This window comes from Habropoda laboriosa, unplaced genomic scaffold (genome assembly GCF_001263275.1).
Source record: "Habropoda laboriosa isolate 0110345459 unplaced genomic scaffold, ASM126327v1 scaffold447, whole genome shotgun sequence".
In the NCBI taxonomy this organism is placed as follows: domain Eukaryota; kingdom Metazoa; phylum Arthropoda; class Insecta; order Hymenoptera; family Apidae; genus Habropoda; species Habropoda laboriosa.
This window is the reverse complement of record NW_017100624.1, coordinates 948469-970166: the sequence shown is the minus strand read 5'-3', so window position 1 is coordinate 970166 and position 21698 is coordinate 948469. Positions and strand designations below refer to the sequence as shown.

The 21698-nt window shown below is 33.9% G+C and overlaps 2 protein-coding genes across 2 annotated transcripts in view; both read left to right on the top strand.

Annotated features, from left to right (window-relative positions):
* The first annotated feature begins 5106 nt into the window (after nucleotides 1–5106).
* On the top strand, nucleotides 5107–6313 carry LOC108576767 (ribosomal RNA small subunit methyltransferase NEP1). Its single transcript, XM_017939826.1, has 4 exons — nucleotides 5107–5298; nucleotides 5561–5804; nucleotides 5900–6108; nucleotides 6200–6313. Exons 1-4 carry the CDS (start codon nucleotides 5155–5157, stop codon nucleotides 6311–6313), a joined length of 711 nt encoding a protein of 236 aa, XP_017795315.1. The 5' UTR covers nucleotides 5107–5154.
* A 1933-nt stretch (nucleotides 6314–8246) lies between these two features.
* LOC108576771 (bromodomain-containing protein 2-like) overlaps nucleotides 8247–21698 on the top strand; it is a 17790-nt gene continuing 4338 nt past the window's right edge. The window contains exons 1-16 of the mRNA XM_017939831.1: nucleotides 8247–8562; nucleotides 10179–10466; nucleotides 10832–10880; nucleotides 11484–11525; nucleotides 12442–12690; nucleotides 12827–13021; nucleotides 13112–13717; nucleotides 14124–14201; nucleotides 14522–14617; nucleotides 14695–14796; nucleotides 14895–15040; nucleotides 15125–15275; nucleotides 15354–15918; nucleotides 16033–16191; nucleotides 16663–16782; nucleotides 16895–17044. Coding sequence (XP_017795320.1) covers nucleotides 10456–10466; nucleotides 10832–10880; nucleotides 11484–11525; nucleotides 12442–12690; nucleotides 12827–13021; nucleotides 13112–13717; nucleotides 14124–14201; nucleotides 14522–14617; nucleotides 14695–14796; nucleotides 14895–15040; nucleotides 15125–15275; nucleotides 15354–15918; nucleotides 16033–16191; nucleotides 16663–16782; nucleotides 16895–17044 — 2719 coding nt within the window. The 5' untranslated portion in view covers nucleotides 8247–8562; nucleotides 10179–10455. The remainder of the gene's footprint in view (nucleotides 8563–10178; nucleotides 10467–10831; nucleotides 10881–11483; nucleotides 11526–12441; nucleotides 12691–12826; nucleotides 13022–13111; nucleotides 13718–14123; nucleotides 14202–14521; nucleotides 14618–14694; nucleotides 14797–14894; nucleotides 15041–15124; nucleotides 15276–15353; nucleotides 15919–16032; nucleotides 16192–16662; nucleotides 16783–16894; nucleotides 17045–21698) is intronic.

The following is a 21698-nucleotide window of genomic DNA, read 5'->3' as shown; positions in this document are numbered from 1 at the left end:
GGTTTATTAGATATTAGCAATTGTTTATAACAGTTGACTATAGTCGAATACGATGAATAGGAGACTGTCCCATATAATCTTTAATAACTCTTAAACTAAAGAGAATATGTTAATGAAACTTATAAAAGAATGTAGCTAAAGGTGTTGCCTTTCAGGTGCACCTAGCTATTTACACGAGAATTTAGGAAACAGCTGTGAAATTATTGGAAAACCGTAAAGGTACTTGACGGTATGCGGTATTGTTCCCGACATCACGTACGTTAATAGTTAATAACTAATTATTGAAAGGGTTTACAGCACTGAAATCTATATGAGAAAGTTGCTAAAGGTCCATACTTCATTCTTCAATACTAAAAGTTCACAAAATCAGTCTAATTAATGAGTTATTAATGATTTTTCACCGGCCCAATAAGAAGCGTTTCTCTCTATCCTTGTCGCACACTAGTGCTTTCCTTGTCTAATACAATAGTTCATGTATCCAAACGGGAGATGGCGTTGGTCTCGCCCGCCATTTTTCTGTCCATGTCTAACACGCGTCACGTTTTCTATCCGTATTCCTTTCTTTGCTCGCAGTAACCAACCGTTCGTTCGCACATCCAAACCCTGAGACGAAGCAAGTTTTGTTGTGGAAAATTCCCAATTCTTATGTAATTGTATTCCTTTCCTTTTCTTACTTAAATATTGTCACTAATTTTACCTCTGTCTACCTCCATTCTTTCTTTGAAATCGTAAAATTAAGCTGTTATACTAAGTTAAATCATGCAACATATTCATTTAATACATCCAATAATTATAAACTACCATCTAAATTGTTATTTAACTAGAAACAGTAATTATTCTGTCGGAGATAGAACAGGCTTGAAAATGATTTCATGCTGCCTTTCGTAACACGAGGTTGTCTATCGAACATACGAGACACGACTGCCACGACGGTTGCTTCGTGTACGCTATGTGTACGCCTCGCGCTCGCCCTTCTCGCGACTACAAGCACATCAAACATACCACGCCCGGGCCGTTGAAGGGAATAGCATTCTCAGAAAACTGCGTCGCTACGTGATCAGCTCGCTTCGTTGTCGCCATAATTCTATAGATAAAGTACTTGAAAATAAGCCAAAAACTGTATTTTACTATCTACATTATTATTAACGCTAAAGCAATCAAGAATTGATTATAAGTATCAATTAAATATAATAGGAATGATGAAGATAATAATAGCGAAGAGAAACAAGGCTACGAATAACGGTAGACAAGGGTAATACTAGAGATACGAGTCAGACAAGGAAAGGAATACGGATAGAAAAGGCTAGCGATAGTGACGCGTTTTACACAAGGAAAGCACCAGGGCTTGACATGGACAAAAAATGGCGGGCGAGACCAACGCCATCTCCCGTTTGGAGCCATAAACTACGGTATGAGACAAGGAAAGCACTAGTGTGCGACAAGGATAGAGAGAGAACGCTTCTTATTGGTCCGCGGTCCGCTGAGCTCCGCCCCCCTGGGCTTCAGCCACGTGGGCCGGTGAAAAATCATTAATAACTCATTAATTAGACTGATTTTGTGAACTTTTAGTATTGAAGAATGAAGTATGGACCTTTAGCAACCTTCTCATATAGATTTTAATGCAGCAGACCCTGTCAATAATTAGTTATTAACAATTAAAGTACGTGATGTCGGGAACGATACCGCATACCGTCAAGTACCTTTACGGTTTTCCAATAATTTCACAGCTTTTTCCTAAATTCTCGTGTAAATAGCTAGATGCACGGTTTATTAGATATTAGCAATTGTTTATAACAGTTGACTATAGTCGAATACGATGAATAGGAGACTGTCCCATATAATCTTTAATAACTCTTAAACTAAAGAGAATATGTTAATGAAACTTATAAAAGAATGTAGCTAAAGGTGTTGCCTTTCAGGTGCATCTAGCTATTTACACGAGAATTTAGGAAAAAGCTGTGAAATTATTGGAAAACCGTAAAGGTACTTGACGGGATGCGGTATCATTCCCGACATCACGTACTTTAATTGTTAATAACTAATTATTGAAAGGGTTGACAGCACTGAAATCTATATGAGAAAGTTGCTAAAGGTCCATACTTCATTCTTCAATACTAAAAGTTCACAAAATCAGTCTAATTAATGAGTTATTAATGATTTTTCACCGGCCCACGTGGCTGAAGCCCAGGGGGGCGGAGCTCAGCGGACCGCGGACCAATAAGAAGCGTTCTCTCTCTATCCTTGTCGCACACTAGTGCTTTCCTTGTCTCATACCGTAGTTTATGGCTCCAAACGGGAGATGGCGTTGGTCTCGCCCGCCATTTTTCGGTCATGTCAAGCCCTGGTGCTTTCCTTGTGTAAAACGCGTCACTATCGCTAGCCTTTTCTATCCGTATTCCTTTCCTTGTCTGACTCGTATCTCTAGTATTACCCTTGTCTACCGTTATTCGTAGCCTTGTTTCTCTTCGCTATTATTATCTTCATCATTCCTATTATATTTAATTGATACTTATAATCAATTCTTGATTGCTTTAGCGTTAATAATAATGTAGATAGTAAAATACAGTTTTTGGCTTATTTTCAAGTACTTTATCTATAGAATTATGGCGACAACGAAGCGAGCTGATCACGTAGCGACGCAGTTTTCTGAGAATGCTATTCCCTTCAACGGCCCGGGCGTGGTATGTTTGATGTGCTGGTAGTCGCGAGAAGGGCGAGCGCGAGGCGTACACATCGCGTACACGAAGCAACCGTCGTGGCAGTCGTGTCTCGTATGTTCGATAGACAACCTCGTGTTACGAAAGGCAGCATGAAATCATTTTCAAGCCTGTTCTATCTCCGACAGAATAATTACTGTTTCTAGTTAAATAACAATTTAGATGGTAGTTTATAATTATTGGATGTATTAAATGAATATGTTGCATGATTTAACTTAGTATAACAGCTTAATTTTACGATTTCAAAGAAAGAATGGAGGTAGACAGAGGTAAAATTAGTGACAATATTTAAGTAAGAAAAGGAAAGGAATACAATTACATAAGAATTGGGAATTTTCCACAACAAAACTTGCTTCGTCTCAGGGTTTGGATGTGCGAACGAACGGTTGGTTACTGCGAGACAAAGAAAGGAATACGGATAGAAAACGTGACGCATGTCAGACATGGACAGAAAAATGGCGAGCGAGACCAACGCCATCTCCCGTTTGGATACATGAACTATTGTATTAGACAAGGAAAGCACTAGTGTGCGACAAGGATAGAGAGAGAACGCTTCTTATTGGTCCGCGGTCCGCTGAGCTCCGCCCCCCTGGGCTTCAGCCACGTGGGCCAGTGAAAAATTATTAATAACTCATTAATTAGCCTGATTTTGTGAACTTTTAGTATTGAAGAATGAAGTATGGACCTTTAGCAACTTTCTCATATAGATTTCAGTGCTGTCAACCCTTTCAATAATTAGTTATTAACAATTAAAGTACGTGATGTCGGGAACGATACCGCATACCGTCAAGTACCTTTACGGTTTTCCAATAATTTCACAGCTTTTTCCTAAATTCTCGTGTAAATAGCTAGATGCACCTGAAAGGCAACACCTTTAGCTACATTCTTTTATAAGTTTCATTAACATATTCTCTTTAGTTTAAGAGTTATTAAAGATTATATGGGACAGTCTCCTATTCATCGTATTCGACTATAGTCAACTGTTATAAACAATTGCTAATATCTAATAAACCCCATCACCTACGGCTACCAAAATTATTGCAGAATATAAAGGAAAGTCCATTCTACATTCTGCATGCTTGAAAGTGCATAATTAATCACGCATTTCTATTAAAATAACGAAAATGTGTTACGATTGAATACGACGGGTGTAACACTCTTCCAAAGAATGTTTAATAACTCTTGAACCAAATCAAATATATTAATAAAAATTATATGAGAATGTAGCTAAAGGAGTTGCCTTCCAGCTGCAAGTAGTTACATGCATGGGAATTTAACAGAAACCTATGAAATTATTGAAAATCCGTAAAAGTATGCGTTATCGTTCCCGACATCACGTACTAAAATTGTTAATAACTAATTATTGAAAGATTCTAATGCATTAAGATCTATATGGGAAAGTTCCTAAAGGTTCATACTTCATTCTTCAATTCTAAAAGTTCATAAAATCATCTTAATTATTGAGTTATTAATGAAAATGTCGGAAATATGTTAAACTTAAATCCGATGAATATAATACTTACCCAAATAATGCTTAATATCTCGCAAATTACGACGAATATGTTAATGAAAATTGAACGAGAAACTAGCTAAAGGAATAGTCTTTCGAACGCATGTATGAAAGTGCATAAATTAATTGTATAAAGCTACGAAATTAATGAAAAACCTGAATGGTGTGTGGTACCGCCGCCGACAATCCGTACAACAATTGTTAATAACTAATTATTATAAGGGTCTATTGCATTAAAAACTATATGTGAATGTTACTGGATGTCTAGACTTCATTCTTCAATCATAAAAGTTCACATAATCATCCTAATTAATGAGTTATTAACGATTTCTCTCTGGCCTACTTGATTGGACGCCTGGGAGGTGGAGCTTGGCCACCCATGGACCAATAGGAAACGTTTTCTCTCTATCCTTCTCGCACACGAGTGTGTTCTTTGTCTAATACCTCTGTTTATATTCTGTGTTCTTATTAAGAAATCGTAGTTCGCGTCTCCAAACGCGAGATGGCGATAGTCTCGCCCGCCACTTTTTTCTGTCCTTGTCAATCCCTATTGCTTTCCTTATCTAACACGCGTCACTATTGCTATCCTTGTCAAACCGTATTTCTTTCTTTGTCTAACTCGTTTCTCTAGTGTTATCCTTGTCTACCCGTATTCCTTTCCTTGTCTGACGCGTTTCTCTTGTGCTATCCTTGTTTACCCGTATTCCTTTCTTTGTCTAACTCGTTTCTCTAGTGTTATCCTTGTCTACCCGTATTCCTTTCCTTGTCTGACGCGTTTCTCTTGTGCTATCCTTATTTATCCGTCTTCCTTTCCTTGTCTCACTCATTTCTGTACTGTTATTCACTACGATTTCACAGTTATTACCATGTGGACAGAATTTTAGTGCACGTGTTGTGAGACTTATACTGTCAATAAACGTATAAAAGATGAGTCAAAAACGCAAAATTCGGAAGGAAAAGGATGATTTTGAATACGATCCAGCTCCTAAACATCTGCACGTAGCACACGTAAAAAATCAAGAGAAACGTTTGATTATTATTTTAGAAAGAGCTCAGTTGGAATCTGTTAAGGTAAGGTTATGTTTTGTTCGTAACTTTTAAAATGAATTACCAATGTATTTTGTTGTAGTTTATTTCTGTATACTTATATTAATTTATGTATATTTTTAAAACGTAGTTAGTAATTTATTATAACCTGCGTATTATTAACTACAAAACATATTGAGTATTAATTGGTTTCAAAATTCATTTTATTTTGAAATAAATATGTCAAAACAATTTTGTTACACAGCTACATAACATTAATCTTTATTTAAATTAAAACTTGTTTTAGGTTGGAAATAGTTTTGAATTATTAAATTGTGATGATCACACTCATATTTTAAGAAAGTTTAACCGTGATCCTGGTTCATGCAGACCAGATATTGCTCACCAGTGTTTATTAATGTTAATGGATAGTCCATTAAACAGGGCTGGACTATTACAAGTTTATGTACATACAGAGAAAAATGTACTAATAGAAGTAAATCCACAAACCAGAATACCAAGGACGTTTAAACGATTTGCTGGTCTGATGGGTAAAGATAAAACATATAGCAAGCTGTATTATTAGCATTTAAAAAAACTAAACAGTATACTACTAAATGTTACTAAAGTAACTTTTATTTTATAGTACAATTATTGCACAAATTTAGTGTTCGTGCTTCTGATGGTCCAATGAAACTGATAAAAGTGATTAGAAATCCAGTCACTGATCATCTACCAGTTGGATGTCGAAGAATTGCAATGTCTTTTAGTGCAAATCAAGTGCAAAATCCAAGAGAGTTAGTTCCCTCTGATGAACCATTAGCTATTGTGGTAGGTGCAATGGCACATGGACAGGTAAATTTTATATAGTATTGTACAAATCACTTTTTTATATGTCATCTTATTTCAGTTTACTGTTTCTCTTATTAATAATTGAAATTTACAGGTACAGGCGGATTATATAGAAGATACAGTGTCTATAAGTAATTATCCATTATCCGGTGCTTTAACATGTAGTAAATTATGTTCAGCTTTTGAGGAAGTTTGGGGAATAGTATAAATAAGTTGACAACATGTCTTATTTACGTGTAACTTTATTCTGAAACAATTTTTATTTATTTTTATATACAATATGAATAATATTCTAAAAATCGAAGATACAAAATTTATTATAATATATACAACACGTGTTCTTTGCGCATTCACTCGTATGCATTCATATGTAGGCATATATACAAAAATTCATATACTAGTCATATACTATTGCGCAATTCTCAGTGGAAAATCCTAAATACAATGACTCATCAATATTAGTTTTGAAGCGATTGGCTCGAGGCAAAAGTTCTACAAATGTACACCAATCACAGTTCAGAACGCGATAAACGTAATGGCGACCGGAAGGATGTTACGTGCGCGTCGACATGAAGTCCACAATGTCTAGTTTCTTTTTTGACTTTCGTATTTCATTACGTCATCGAAGCAAAAATGCTCCTTAATGTCAAGTATTTGGAACACTCTCCTATCTTTACATAACTTGGTTTTCAAAGATTATACTATCTTGTTTTCTTAACTTCGAGAACTATTGCTTCTGTGATTCAATGCTTGCATTCGAAGTGACACGTGTTGAAAATGTAAACTGTTGAAAAGTGATAGTATTCATTCGAGAGACGCCATTTTGTGTTTTAGTGCTATGGTCGTTTGTGTCAATGTATATAATAACAAATTCTTATGGATTCTAGTTTGAATTATAGTAACATTTTTTTTATATTGTGTTTCTTTAATTGTAATATTAGTGATATGTGCTCAATTGTATAACTGTCAGATTGACTACCGTAGTCAATGTCACGAGTTTGCAGATTGTCGATGCGTTAACATATAGTTTATAATGTTCATACAATTTTATAATCTTAGTTAGTAATTTATCGAAGCGTATTATTATCTGTATTCGTGAAATTCGGTTTTTCTCAATGCTGGAATTGCATTTCATTCGAAATATAACAAAGTAAAGGTCATTCGTTTATGTTTCGCCATTTTGGATGTGTAACGGAACTTGTTATGATGACGACGTACACGTCACGATAGAATATAATTTCAGTGGCGTGTAAAATTTACCACGTGCTAAGTACGTTTTTAATTATTACATCGTTTATGGTAATATTATAATTATTTGAAAAATAACGGTGAAAACAGAAGGTAGTTATAGATTTTGCACGTATCCCAAAATGCATTGCAGCAGTTATAGAATCGTGGAATTGAACCACGACTTGCGCGGTACTCAATAAATTTTAACGTTATATTTCAAACAAGAAAATTAATAACTGCTTATATTCTTAAAATTAATTTTTCGTCTTATTATCATTATTTATTAATGTTTTTATTTATGGATCATTATTTCCATGATCTAAAAATGCATTATGGGTGGACATGGAACGATGGAAATTAACCATTAATTTTTGGATTGGTTAATAAAGTATAATCTTAATTTGTGAATAAAGATGTTTAATTGTTACATACCCGTAAACCCTATTCCTTTATATTTCCATGTTGCTAGATACTTCAATGCAGTAACAGAATATTACGAAATAATTTTATTTTGAAATCAATTTTGAATACTTGGTCAGGATGAAACAGATATATGTCACAAAAGGAAATACCACGAAAGCGTAAATAATAACATTGAAATATGTAACTGCAATTGAATCAGTCGTTGAAGTACTTGTTAGAAAGACAAATTTTACTAGTATTCTTTAGATTGAAGAGAATTTCAGAATATTTATTAAATAATTTTGAAATTGGCGCTCCATTGTTCGGGTTACTTCGGTAAAATTCGGAATGACAGAATAGCGAGGGGAATGGATAGACAGGTCGTGTTCGAGGAACAGCGGAACAGGACCATTCGGTACGTCGCGGAAGAATGCGTAGCCATTGTTGGTGCTGCGATCGTTAGTTTCTAGATCCGAGATCGTCATGGGCACGGAAAGCCATCCGATTGTACAAGACTCCAGGAAAATGTTGGTGGAGCTCGGTACGGGGCACTGATACGATATTAGTGTGAGAGATCGACGTCCGCATTCGTAAGTGTGGAATTAGTTGGTCGGGCCGCGTCCGCGTTCGTCGCGTATGCGAACCGAGCGCTCGCGCTCGCACGAGTGAGAGTGAGTGAGTGATACGGTGGGGCACACTCGGCGGCGGCCATAACACCGACCAACCAAACTAGCGAGCAGGGAGAAAGCGTAGTGCGAGTGTCCAAGACGTAGTGGTAGTGTTTTTCGATAAAATTCCTGTGGAAAGTGGACTTCCATTGATCAGGTAAGTGATTACAAGTAATCTTGAAGTTTCTGGGTCCGTTGATGATAAGTATAGCGCGTGGTGTGTGCCGTGGTGGTGCGTAAGTGGCGGCTGTAGCGGCGGGCCCTTGAGAGCTTTCTTTCCCGAGCGGCCATACCGCCATGTTGAAACCTACGCCAAATCGAGTGACCGAAAAGGCGGCTCGGGTACTCCGCGCGCGCCAGAATTGTCCGATGTGAGAAACGTTGCGATTTCGGCGCCAGTCGAGCGCTCGGCTAGATTCTCACACGGCGGCTTGCTCGTGTTTGTTGTGCGTCGGCTGGGTGCATCGGCTGGGCGCGGGTCTGCTACCCTTCCCCTCGCCATCCTCTCCTACTTGTCCTCCTCCTCTTTCCACTCCCGCATCTACCGCGTTTATTTCTCTCCCGTCGTCTCTCGTTGATCTCACCTTTCTCCTTTCTTACTTTGACGACTTTTAACCACCAAGCACCTGTTCGACCCGCGAACTTTCTTATCTGTGCCCTTGATACTCGGACCTCTACGAATAGAACGTCTTCGCGGCATGGATTGTTCTGGCAATGCTGCTCTTCACCACGGTAGAAGCTCTTGCTTCCCATGGTCGAAATCTTATGGTCGTCCGCGAGATCGTTTTTCTCCTGTACATTGTCAATTTTGTGTTTTAATAGTCAGCTCACTTTCTATACCAGTGTACCAGTTATTTGTGCTACTTTTGTCAAACTTTCCATTTTGGCTTACACTGGTTTCGAACAACAGGGTATGCACATTGATTCTTGTACACAATTGCAGTTACCACTGTGCGTCAAAAGTGTTATACTTTAAACACGCTGTTCCTGATTGATCCATTCTGTTACTTAAAGTTTTGTATTCATACATGTTATTTACATGCATCCTCTTGATATCTCGTAACTTCGGTGTAAAACTCTATTCTTTTGTCAATTAACTTTACATTTCCTTAAAATTATCATAAAGGAATAAAATATTGGAAGGTTGTAAATTATCAGATGATGTATATGTATTTTTAATGAGATACATGAAAGCAGATTTACTTTGAGATTTAGGTACATTCATTTTGTTTCTATAACATACTTCTTTGATTGTTCTATGCTACATACATTAAAATAACAGTAGTATAATGCTGTACAAAAAGCCATAAAGATTACAGTTTAGCTGTGTTTGTTATATCTTTCATGGGTAATGTAAAGACTTGATTCCTTGTTTATGTTATATATAAAAAGTATTTTTCATAAAAGGTTTGGCTACTGATAAGTACCATTTTATTTGATACATGCATTCTATTTTATATTATTACTGTTTTACAAAATGTAGTTTTCAGTTATAAAATTTTCACAAACAACTTCATAAATGAGAAACATCTAAAGGAGCAATTTGAACGTATTTCAAGATACTAGTAAATACATATTGTCGGTTTATGTATAGTAAAATGGAAAAAAAATTATACATCAAGCATGTATCTTATACATTTAGTTTTGCATGATATGTTAAATAATTTATACTGATATACATAACCTGAAAATAAATCAATGTTTAACTTGCTCTAAAGCGATAAAACAATTTGGGGTTGTTACAATACGGGGTCCTGTTGTTATGTTATCCAGATGTTGCTAATGTCGCGAGTCTTGGCTGGAGGTACGGAGTCTCACAGCAGTGTACAGGGCTGACATTCAAAGTACTACCATTTGGTAGGCTTGAGTAGTGTTATGCCTCCACGGCACCAATCTCCCTGGTTGCAGCGCAATCATCTTGGCAAGCAATTAGTGAGCTACCATGCTCAATTCAGAATATATCCTTGCCATCTCAATTGTTGATGAAGCCTCATAGCGTCAAGCATCAACGTAAGGCAGTTACCTGCTGCATAGCATTTATGTACCATATATGTCGGAAAGGTAGGTGAAGCTCATTACCGTGGACTCGATGAGCCTTATATTATAAAATACACCTAGTTATTTCATGAAATGTGAAGTTTGAATGTATCAGTTGGAGTTTGACATCTCTCGTGTAGTGAATCCTGCAATTTCGAGAGAAGGCAATAAAAATGGTTACTGATCTATGAAAAGCATTGAAAAATGTGGTATTTTATGACTTTGTGTTACAATGCTAAAATAAAATAGGTTATACACAAGTGAGTTTAAAAAATCATAATATTGTAAGCCCACAATGTGATCTAAAACTTGATGCTGAATAATATTTTAATTTTTTTTTTGTATATGTTTATGAAATTTATTTACACACTGGCTTTTTTTTGTTGCAGAAACGAAGCCAAGATGCAGCAGGTGGACACTATCTCACAAAATAATTCGGTAAGTAGTAGATTACTTTTACAATACAATAATTTAAACTGCAGCTTGCTTATTAATCTACTAATGCTATACATAAAAGCTATATTCAATTATACATATTTCCTTTGTGTGACCCTCATGTAGTCACCACAATGTATTAAATAGCATATGGAGATATGTTATTTTCTTTCTTTATTTTAAGATTTTTACTTTTTGAAAAAGCAAGGGGTTTTCTTTTATAATATTCAGTATTAAGCACAAAATATATTGCTACTCTTTTACTTATTTTGCTAAGTATTTTATATTGTAGGATGTTGATTAGTATTTATATATAAGTCTTTTTAAATCTTAGTTGAAAGTTATGAAATAGAAACACCATCTCACAGAACTCAATATGCTTTTTAAACTAGAGATTTAGTTTTATAACCATTAACTATCCTCTTAGTGCTGTAATTTATGTCTGCTATCTATTTCTAAACCATTTATATTATTCAGAACAAAGCCAAACTTCTTAAAACAGTACTATTGTGTATGTCCTTATTCCTGGTATTATGTTGAGTACAATTTTTTCTTTATGTAATGAAACTGAGCGCTGTTTGATTGAATGGTATGTATGAATTACAGTTAGATGTGGAGGAGCGAGAAAGGCTGTGTAATATACCGAAGGTGAGATTCCTTGTTGACTGTTGTTTCAACTAGGATATGTATGGTTAAAATATGAAATGGCAGCTCCAAATATGTATTAAGAGCAAATTGTAATTTTGCTTCTATATTTTTATAAAATTATACCAAAGCTATAAAAGAAAGCTTACAAAAAGTGAAAATCAAATTATTAAAGAAATTAATAAATAGTTTTTGCATATTATTTATGAAGTAAGGTACTTTTTGCTCAATGTGTTTAATTTTTATTTGATATAAATAAATGTTTGTTTTATTTTTTATTTTATCTTATTTTATTTTTTGATTATTTTACCTTTATTGCATGTTTGTATGAAATGACTTAGAGTTGCCATTATGTTTCAGTTGAAAATATTTTTGTAACATACATATATTTTTATTACATACTCAATTAGAATTTTATTAAATGAAATTCTAAATTGCTTGCCTGTGGTTATGGAATTTAAATATTTAGCAGCCTAATTCGCTCGTTGCATGAATGGGTTTATCTAATTTTATGATGCATGAACCCTGTTAATATTCCTAAACCTGTATACTGTAATGAAACTCTATAAAACAGGTTAAATTATTTAACTTTGTTTTATCCTAAGTATTTTATGGTATAAATTTGACAAAAAATAATTTTAGTACAAATGGTAACTTTTCTATTTATGAAAATAAAAATGTAAGTCAAATGTGTAACAGAATACTGAAGCATGAGTTATATAATAACGTTATTTATATTTTTAATTACTAAATTTTGATTTCATATGAGAAAGAGGTAGTGGTTTGAATTTGTGCTTTGCAGAAGAATTTAATTTTCATTTGTGGACTTAATGTTACATAATAACAATAGTTATAGAACTAATTAATAAAGTAAAATTTCATTTATAATAAATATATAAGTAAAAACTGGATAATGCAGACAAGCGCACCTGGTAAGACATCGACTACACCAGCAACTCCTGCGAAGGAACCACCACCACGTGATGAACCACCCGTGGAACCGGTGAATGGTGTAGTCCAACCACCTGTTGTGCCACCACCTAATCGCCCAGGGCGTGTTACCAATCAACTACAATTTCTTCAAAAAGGTGTACTCAAGCCAGTATGGAAGCATCAATTTGCGTGGCCTTTCCAGCAACCTGTAGATGCCAAAAAACTCAATTTGCCAGTATGTGGATATTATGTTCATTTATTACTGTAACTGTTTTGTATTTTTTATTATATAAATTTGTATAAATATAAAATAATATGGTAGTATAAGGATGTTTTTAGAAATCTCTTTAATACTTTTGTAAATTCAATAGGACTACCACAAAATTATAAAGCAACCAATGGATCTGGGCACAATCAAAAAACGATTAGAGAATACATATTATTGGAGTGGAAAAGAATGTATTCAAGATTTCAATACAATGTTTACAAATTGTTATGTTTACAACAAACCTGGGGAAGATGTTGTGGTTATGGCACAAGCTCTCGAAAAATTGTTTCTTACAAAGGTAGTTATATTTCTTGAATGTTTTAGTAGTGTTTGAATATGTATATGTAGTGTATATGTGATAATACATTATAAATATTAACAAAACTAGGTTGCACAAATGCCAAAAGAAGAGGTGGAACTCGAACCTCCTGTTCCAAAAGGACCCAAAGGCAAAAAAGCTGGCAGAGTTGGAGCACCAGTAGGTGGTGTAGCAGGAGGTGCGGGAGGCACAGGTCGAGGTCGACCTTCCTCTGGTGCGGCTGCGGTTACTTCCAGTGTACCAAATAGCCTAACGCCTTCAGCTACATCGGCTGGAACAACAGGCGTTATCCCCATGCCTCCTCTTGGCACCCAAGCTCCTGCATCTGTACCTGGGAGTACTAATACTACTACTATTGCTCCTCCATCAAGTATGGGAGTTACTCCCATGGCTACTCATAATTCTCTGCCTCAACAAGTGGTCCCTCCAACTAGCGGTTACCATGCACAACCAGCAATGGATCCGCAAGCAGCGTCTGCTGTGCCTCCTCCTCCACAAGTTCCCACTGCACCCACGGTAATGCCTCCATCCCAACCAGCAAAACTTAAAAAAGGGGTGAAGAGAAAGGCTGATACTACAACTCCTACTGCAAATTCTTTTGAACCTTTATATAAACTGGATCCTAAAAATGCTAAAATACCCACAAGGCGAGAATCTGGCAGACAAATAAAGAAGGTAAAAATTATATTTTCTTTTTTGATATATTGTACGTGCATTAAGTTTCCTTTAAAACGTTAAAATGTTTATATGTGTGTGTTTTTGTACAATCTTCATATTGAACATGCAACCTATTCATCACTTAATCACTTGTACCTAAAAAATTATCTGATCAGAAAACTGATGCACTATAAATCTTATCTAAAAAGAAAAAAGAAACAGTATTTTTATTTCTTTGAGCCATTTTACGTATAGTAAAAAAATTCTAACAAAAAGAAATTATCACTTTGGTATACATGAATTTTTAATAATCATCTTAGTAATTTGAAGCATCACGTACGTTTAAGTATTTTTGTTCCTTGCACGCTGTAATCGTATCATCCCTTAATACATTAACAAAGAGTTCGTAACGTGGCTGTTTCAGCCAACGAGGCAAGCGGAAGACGGCTTAGTGCCATTCCACCAGGCCAACATGCCCCTGATGGGGGCAATGGCCCAACAGGTACATTTATTACTACTCCTTCATGCTCCTTCCTTTCATTTGTGCTGTCTTGTCATTTCAAGCAAATAAAACATTTTGATAAAAAGAAAATAACCTAGAGACATTCTATTAAAAAGATGGACAAATATTCTGCATATATATTTTCATTCTCTTGATTTATATATTCATTTTGTTTATTCCTCAGTCTAGGTCACAAATATAAAAGAAAATTGCTTTTATGAATGAATATATTTTTTTTGCAATTTATGGCGTTCGGAAATATAATTTTAGAGTTCTATTGTGATTATTGTGGTTATAATTATTCATATCATGTTTTTCAGCCTCAACATACGACTGGAAAGTCGAAAGAAAAACTTTCAGAAGCTTTGAAGTCTTGTAATGAGATTCTAAAGGAATTGTTCTCAAAGAAACATTCGGTAATTAATACGAATTTTATACAAGAATAAAGTAATTATTATGATGATTTTTCTAACTCTTATCTAATTATATGTAGGGTTATGCATGGCCCTTTTACAAACCAGTCGATGCAGAACTCTTAGGTCTTCACGATTATCACGACATTATCAAGAAACCAATGGATCTTGGTACTGTAAAGGTAATATTTTTAAATTTACTGATTAGCTTTCATACATTATTTTTTTTTTTATTTTTTTGTAAAACTATATTTAATTGACACAATCATTTTTTTCACAGACGAAAATGGATAATCGTGAATATAAAACGGCACAAGAGTTTGCTAGCGATGTCCGACTCATATTTACCAATTGTTATAAATATAATCCTCCTGACCATGACGTTGTTGCAATGGCTAGGAAGCTCCAGGATGTTTTTGAAATGAGGTTCGCTTTTATATACAACAAAGATAAAGCTTCTTTAATCCTCTTTTTTTTTACATGGTTATATAAAAATTTTTAATGGACCAGGTATGCAAAAATTCCGGACGAACCAATGGGAAGTATGGTAGGCATGAAAGGTAGCAGTAGTAGTGCCAGTAGTTCGGGATCTGAAAGTTCTTCTGAGAGTGACGATTCAGACGAAGAACGTACTCAAAAATTGGTTGCTTTGCAACAGGAGGTACATTATCATTTTTTTCTAATATAGTGATATAACTTCTTTACGAATTTAGTACAAAAAGATCAATCTTGCTTATAGCTGAAAGCTATGCAAGAACAAATGAGGAAATTAGTGGAAGAAAGTGGCAAGAAGAAGAGTAAAAAGAAGAAACCGGACAAGTCAAAATCAAGGCCAATGAGCAATAAGAGTAGTAACCTTGTTGCCAGTCATACTGCCATGAAAGAACTAATGAAACCAAGTGGTGGAATCCCAAATGTCTCTGATAGTGTTGGTGCTAGTATAGCCAGTGTTGCAATGGGGGCAGGTGATTTGAAAATGCCTGGTGGTATGGGTGGTGATCTTCATCATCCTGCTATAGCGGTAGGACCTAATAAAACTCATGCAGCAGGAAATATGAGTCACCACCTGCCAACAGCAGCAAATGCTAAGCAAAAGGGAAAAGGAAGAGGACCTGGAAAAGCTGCAACAGCTAATACTGCAAATAAAAGGCCGAAAGCAAATAGCAGATCGGCTGGAACTAAAAAGAAAAATGCCTGTAGTCAACCACCTCCGATAACGTTCGATTCGGAGGATGAAGACAATGCTAAACCAATGTCTTACGACGAGAAGAGACAACTTAGTTTGGATATCAATAAATTACCTGGTAAGTAGCAATTGGTATCAATACAAAATATCAAAGTTTGTTTCATATGTAAGACATTTTTTTTTTTTTTTTTTTTTTTTTTTGTTAAATACGTTGTTCACTTATATTTTACAGGGGATAAATTAGGACGTGTTGTGCACATAATACAGTCTCGAGAACCTTCATTGAGGGATTCCAATCCAGATGAGATTGAAATTGATTTTGAAACGTTAAAACCATCCACATTAAGGGAATTAGAGAGCTATGTCGCTTCGTGTCTTAGAAAAAAACCACGTAAGCTGTGTTTTAGGCTCTATTATAATTTTATAGATTCATTATATGCCTTCTTATTTTTTGCACTTATTTTTAAATAATGGTAATAAATTTTAATAGTTGTTGAAATGTACATATATTTATATATTTAAATAAGTATTATATTTGAAACACACAGTAAAACTTTAATGAAATAAATAATATGTGTAAATGTTATTACCAAATTTTATTAACCATAAATGTTATTATATTTTGTAACTATATTATTTGTTGGAAATTTTGAAAAACATTGAGGAAAGCAAGTTAATAATATCTAACTTTGGTAAAAATATTACCCATTTATAATTTTCTGTTCACAAATGATTAAAAAATTATGATTTATTTGAATCTATTGACCGTTTTAATAGTATAATTTCAAGTTAATTAAAAGTATAATAAAAAATTTACTTGTACATAATTTTAAAATATTCAGTGTATTAATATTTTTCGCAGATAAAAAGGTCAGTGGTAAATCTAAAGATGAACAAATGGCAGAGAAGAAGCAGGAGCTAGAAAAAAGGTTACAGGATGTTACAGGGCAGTTAGGCAATGTTAAGAAAACCACTAAAAAAGGTTGGTTTGTTAACGTTGATGTGAGATTATGTTTCTATTTCTTGAAAAAATAAATAAAACTAACGTATTTTAATTAAAAACTTGTAAAATTATTTTCAAATGCTTTTTACAGAGGACAGTAGTAAATCAGTTGATGTAGTTGGAACTGGAGGAGCTAGTGGGCCTTCGCGATTGTCAGCGTCAAGCAGTAGTAGCAGTGATAGTGATTCCAGCAGTAGTTCACTTTCTTCGAGCTCCAGTGATTCAAGCGACAGTGAAGCAGGTCAGATATAAACCTCATGTAACTGTTGCTATTATTAGACCCTTACTTGGGAACAATGAACTACTTATAAATAAGTAGTTTTCATGAAAATATGAACTAATTTTTCTGTGAGATTTAAAATTATGGAGTTATTTGCGACTGTTTATCTTTTGGGGAATCAACATTTTTAGTAAAAAATTTTCGTCATATTCGTTACCTAGTAACTTATTCCATAGAGCACAGATTTCTATTCACGTTTATGCTAAAAAATATTACAAAGACAATATACTTATAGATCTTTGACAAGCACTCGATATTTACTATTTTCCTTTTCTTCAAGTATTTTAGACTTCTTGTCATATCAAGCCAAGATAGTTGTAAACTATATTTCTATTTGTAGTTATATGTACAAACCTGTATATTCATTGATTTCTCAAGTAAGAGTGTTTGTTTAAAACTATAAAAAGTTTTATTATTTGAAGTGAAGTATAAAAACCATAGACGTGAATTTTCCTAGTTATTTCAAATAAAGTTATTCACCATTTCATGTGGGTATTTGCTACATTGAATAAGAAATAAAATAAGTTTCCTTTTATTTTATGAATTTTTAATAATCATCTCAGTAATTTGAAGCATCACGTACGTTTAAGTATTTTTGTTTCTTGCACACTAATCGTATCATCCATTATTACATTAACAAAGAGTTCGTAACGTGGCTGTTTCAGCCAACGAGGCAAGCGGAAGACGGCTTAGTGCCATTCCACCAGGCCAACATGGTAATTTGGCCAAAACATAAGGAATTTAAAAAATGACGTGAACTCTGTGCCTAACTAATTTTGTATTGGCAATTCAAACAATTGAAAATACCGGTGCAACATTATTGATGCAATACATGTAATGGTGAAGTTACGAAGTAAATTAAACAAATTTTTCAAATGGGGGTTTGACTGCACAAATGCATCGCAAATATCTTCTTAAGCTGCTAAATCTTGCTTATTAATTGTATTTATTAGGACGGCGTTATTCGTGTAGCTTAAGTGCTGCGTTATATTAATGCAAGTACGAACGTCGTGTCAAGTTTCATCGCGAAAATTATAATGAACCTATTGCCACTACGAAATTAACGATGAGAACGTAATCATAAAGTTACTTATATCTGTGTATAATTTTTGAAACAAATACATCTTTAAAAGTGTTTTTGTACATTAAATTTGAAACTTGACACAATTAAAGAATTTTTATTTAATTTACAAGACAATATGCAATGGTAAGAAAAAAGGTGAGCTAGTGGAGTGCAGACTGTGTTTAGAGGATACCATATGCCATACCAGCTTGTTTCACAAATTATATTATTGATTAAAAATGATTACTTATATTTTCTCTTGCCCTGCCGGTGTTGACAATACATTCTGTTGCTCGAAAGTCAAATATAGTTTGCTATTCAAGGTTACTGAATTTTTCACTGCAGTCTCATGTCTATGTATATAAGGATACACACATTTTTAAACTGGACAAATACTTGGAATGGTAAAATTATTCAGTTAGTATTTAAAAATGTCGAATCAAAATGTATAAGAAAATATAAAACATCAGGGACTGTAGTGTCAAATGTTAGTACCTTGGAGTATACATTGTAGCTTCTCCTGACAATTATATTGCCCTACGTAACCCAAGCAACATCATGCAATATATTAACTCTTGCAAATTTAATATTTATTTACATTAATTGATAAGCAGAGCATTACTTGTATCACTGTGTTTTTTAAATCATTAAGTTTGTTTCCTCGCATTGATTCATTCATGTCGTATCATTTCTCAGAAGATAGTATAGCGATATTTAACAAGCGTCATTATTACATTAAGTGTAAATATACACTTATTACCTGAGTGACGTGAGAACTGTGTTTAGGCTTCTGAACACTATATTTGATTCCGCAGTTTAGGCTGTGTGGACTTAATGGTCAATACTTAAGAGGAACAAATTAGGCAGTGATATTATGATACACACGGGAAATAAATGCAGACAATGTGTATTGGTGGCTGGATTTGCAAATCAACATTCTATGGTTACTATAATCCACAGCTTTCGCGTCAATTAGTGATTTTAATTAGATACACTCTCGTGTTAACATCGTCTCCGCAAACAATTTCAGAGTTTACATATTTCTTATGAAACTCTTACCTGATGTTACCTCATATAACTGTTTCCATTTCTTAATTAGGTTTACTTTGATAAAGCCAAAGAAGTGGTGCTTCCTTTGAAAAGTCAATTACTAAGATGTATCACCTCATAAATGCGCTTTGGTATAATAGTACACTGTATTATTTAGATAAAATGGTGAAATGAAAATAAAATCTTAATTCTTCCTCTAAGTACATGAATTCAAGTAAAAGTAGTTACAAAACAGATGTAAAGTGTGCGGAGAAAGTAATATGTGATACAGTCAACAATTTCCATTTATTTTTTGTAAGATTAATGACTTTGAGCATACGAGGTTTATGTTAACATATCAAAGAAAGGCAAGGGGAGTGTACAAATAACACAGACAGAAAAGGGTAGATACATTGTTTGTGATAAATAGAGAGAAAAGAAGACAATGATTGAAGAATTAGGAATGAGAGCAGATTGAGGAAGTGGTCTACAATACAAACAAGGCACCCTAGCCTCCAAACACATTGTTTGCACTCCGCTAAGCTTTGCTAATCGTCGTTTCATTGTTCTATTTACCACTAGTTCTTCATTGGTAGCCATTGTCAGTTTTTTCATTTCTGAAATTACTTGAACAAAAGTTTAGTGCACTTCCGTTTTATTGAATCAATATCATTATGTCAGATGGTAATTATTAATTATGTAGATTGGTGTGGTTTTACATACCTTACTATATAAAACAATACTTATCCTTGTTAAAATATGAACTTAATTTTCTTTCAACAATAGATTTCTGAAATATGCATAATATGTACTATTGATTCAAAGTATTCATGTTGTAAAAGTCTCATATAATATTAATTTTAACCCGTCCTATTAAAACGTTTTTGGAAAACCTTTTATACAAGTTTGAACAAGGTTAATTTTAGTGATATTTTGTTTTTATATTTCTATGTGTAAATGTCTGCTCCATGATAGCGTTTTTTGTTGAAATATCATGTAAATTTAGTTCTTATATATAGTAAAGTATATACATAAAAAGTTATGGACGTAACGGATATAAGATTCTAAGGTGCTTTTGAAAGCACTTCATGCTTCAAGATGTTGCATAACATAAACATTTAAAAAAAGTGATCAAATTCGCACTCAGTACAATTTAATGTTATCATTAATCGTACAGTCAGCAGCGTACTTACTGTTCCAGCAAAAGATTAAAGTAGAGATATTAATTATCAATTATTGTCAATTTTATTTTTAAAATAAACTACAATCGGACAGGAAATTATTTGTTGATTTCTAAGAAAATTAATATTAAAATATTAAAGTAAATACAAAATGTTGATCAGGATAATCCTATCATTTATGTTTTTGAAAATATTGAAAGTAAATAGAAAAATTCCAAATAATTAGTTAGACTATATGAGATCAAATTGATGGCGTGTGCTGAATTAGATAGAAACTATCCATCTATTAAAATACAATCACCATTAGCTTGTAACACGAGGTATAGGGCATTTTATAATAATATTGATATTGCCTTCCAAAATTTTTGTAGCATTTATTCCATATAAAAGCACGCGTCTAAATTTTTTGCATCTTTAGCCAGACTGGAACGTCATTCTTCCTTCGAGATCGTTATACGCAAAAGCAGATCCAACGAACTTGTTATTTTATTATGGTTTGAGATGCTTTTTCTTTATTTAAAACCATTAATTATTCCTGCTCTCAACAATCACACGTGCGTTCCATCTGTTTTGTGCGTATCACGAGTTGGATAGCAACAGTAAACACAAGCATACGCGTTTTGTACATAGTGAAAACTAATATATCATAAAATATTAATAATAGTTGTAAGTTAAGAAAAAAAGGCGACACAGGAGACTTTTTTAAATGCATACACAAAGGTAGATGAGTGAAATAAATAATAAAAAAAAAAAAAGAAACTGATTCGTCGAAATCGTTTAGAGTCGGGGTTGGCTCATTTGGTGGTCCAGTTAACTATATTATATAAATTAAGATATGCTGGAACTTCTACTCGATGTTTCTTGATACTTCGTTATTTCCTGCAGTTATTTTGTTCTGTATTTGTACATTTTTGTGAATTTTAATTTACTATCAACCATTCCATTGATGATCCAATGATTTATCTACGAGCATGAATCAGATTAAATATAGTGTTAGAATTGCTGCTTGTACGAGTAGAACTGATGTAATTAATATTGTATAAACATCGAGCAGGAGTATCTTGCCACCGATCTCAATATTGTGCTAACTGCGACTTGAAATTACATTTGACACTGCTTGTATGAGTGTGACACTCTTGTATCATTCATGTTTAAGTTGAGTCCATATTGTACTATTTACGTGACTTTTATTTGCATTGATTCTATTACATTACATTAATTATATTATATTACAATACACTGTATGAGAATTAAGAAACAAGGCAGTTTGATGGTTTTGTAGTCAGCATTTTGTAATCATCATTTTCGTCACTGTCACGATTATTATTGTAAGAATCATTAT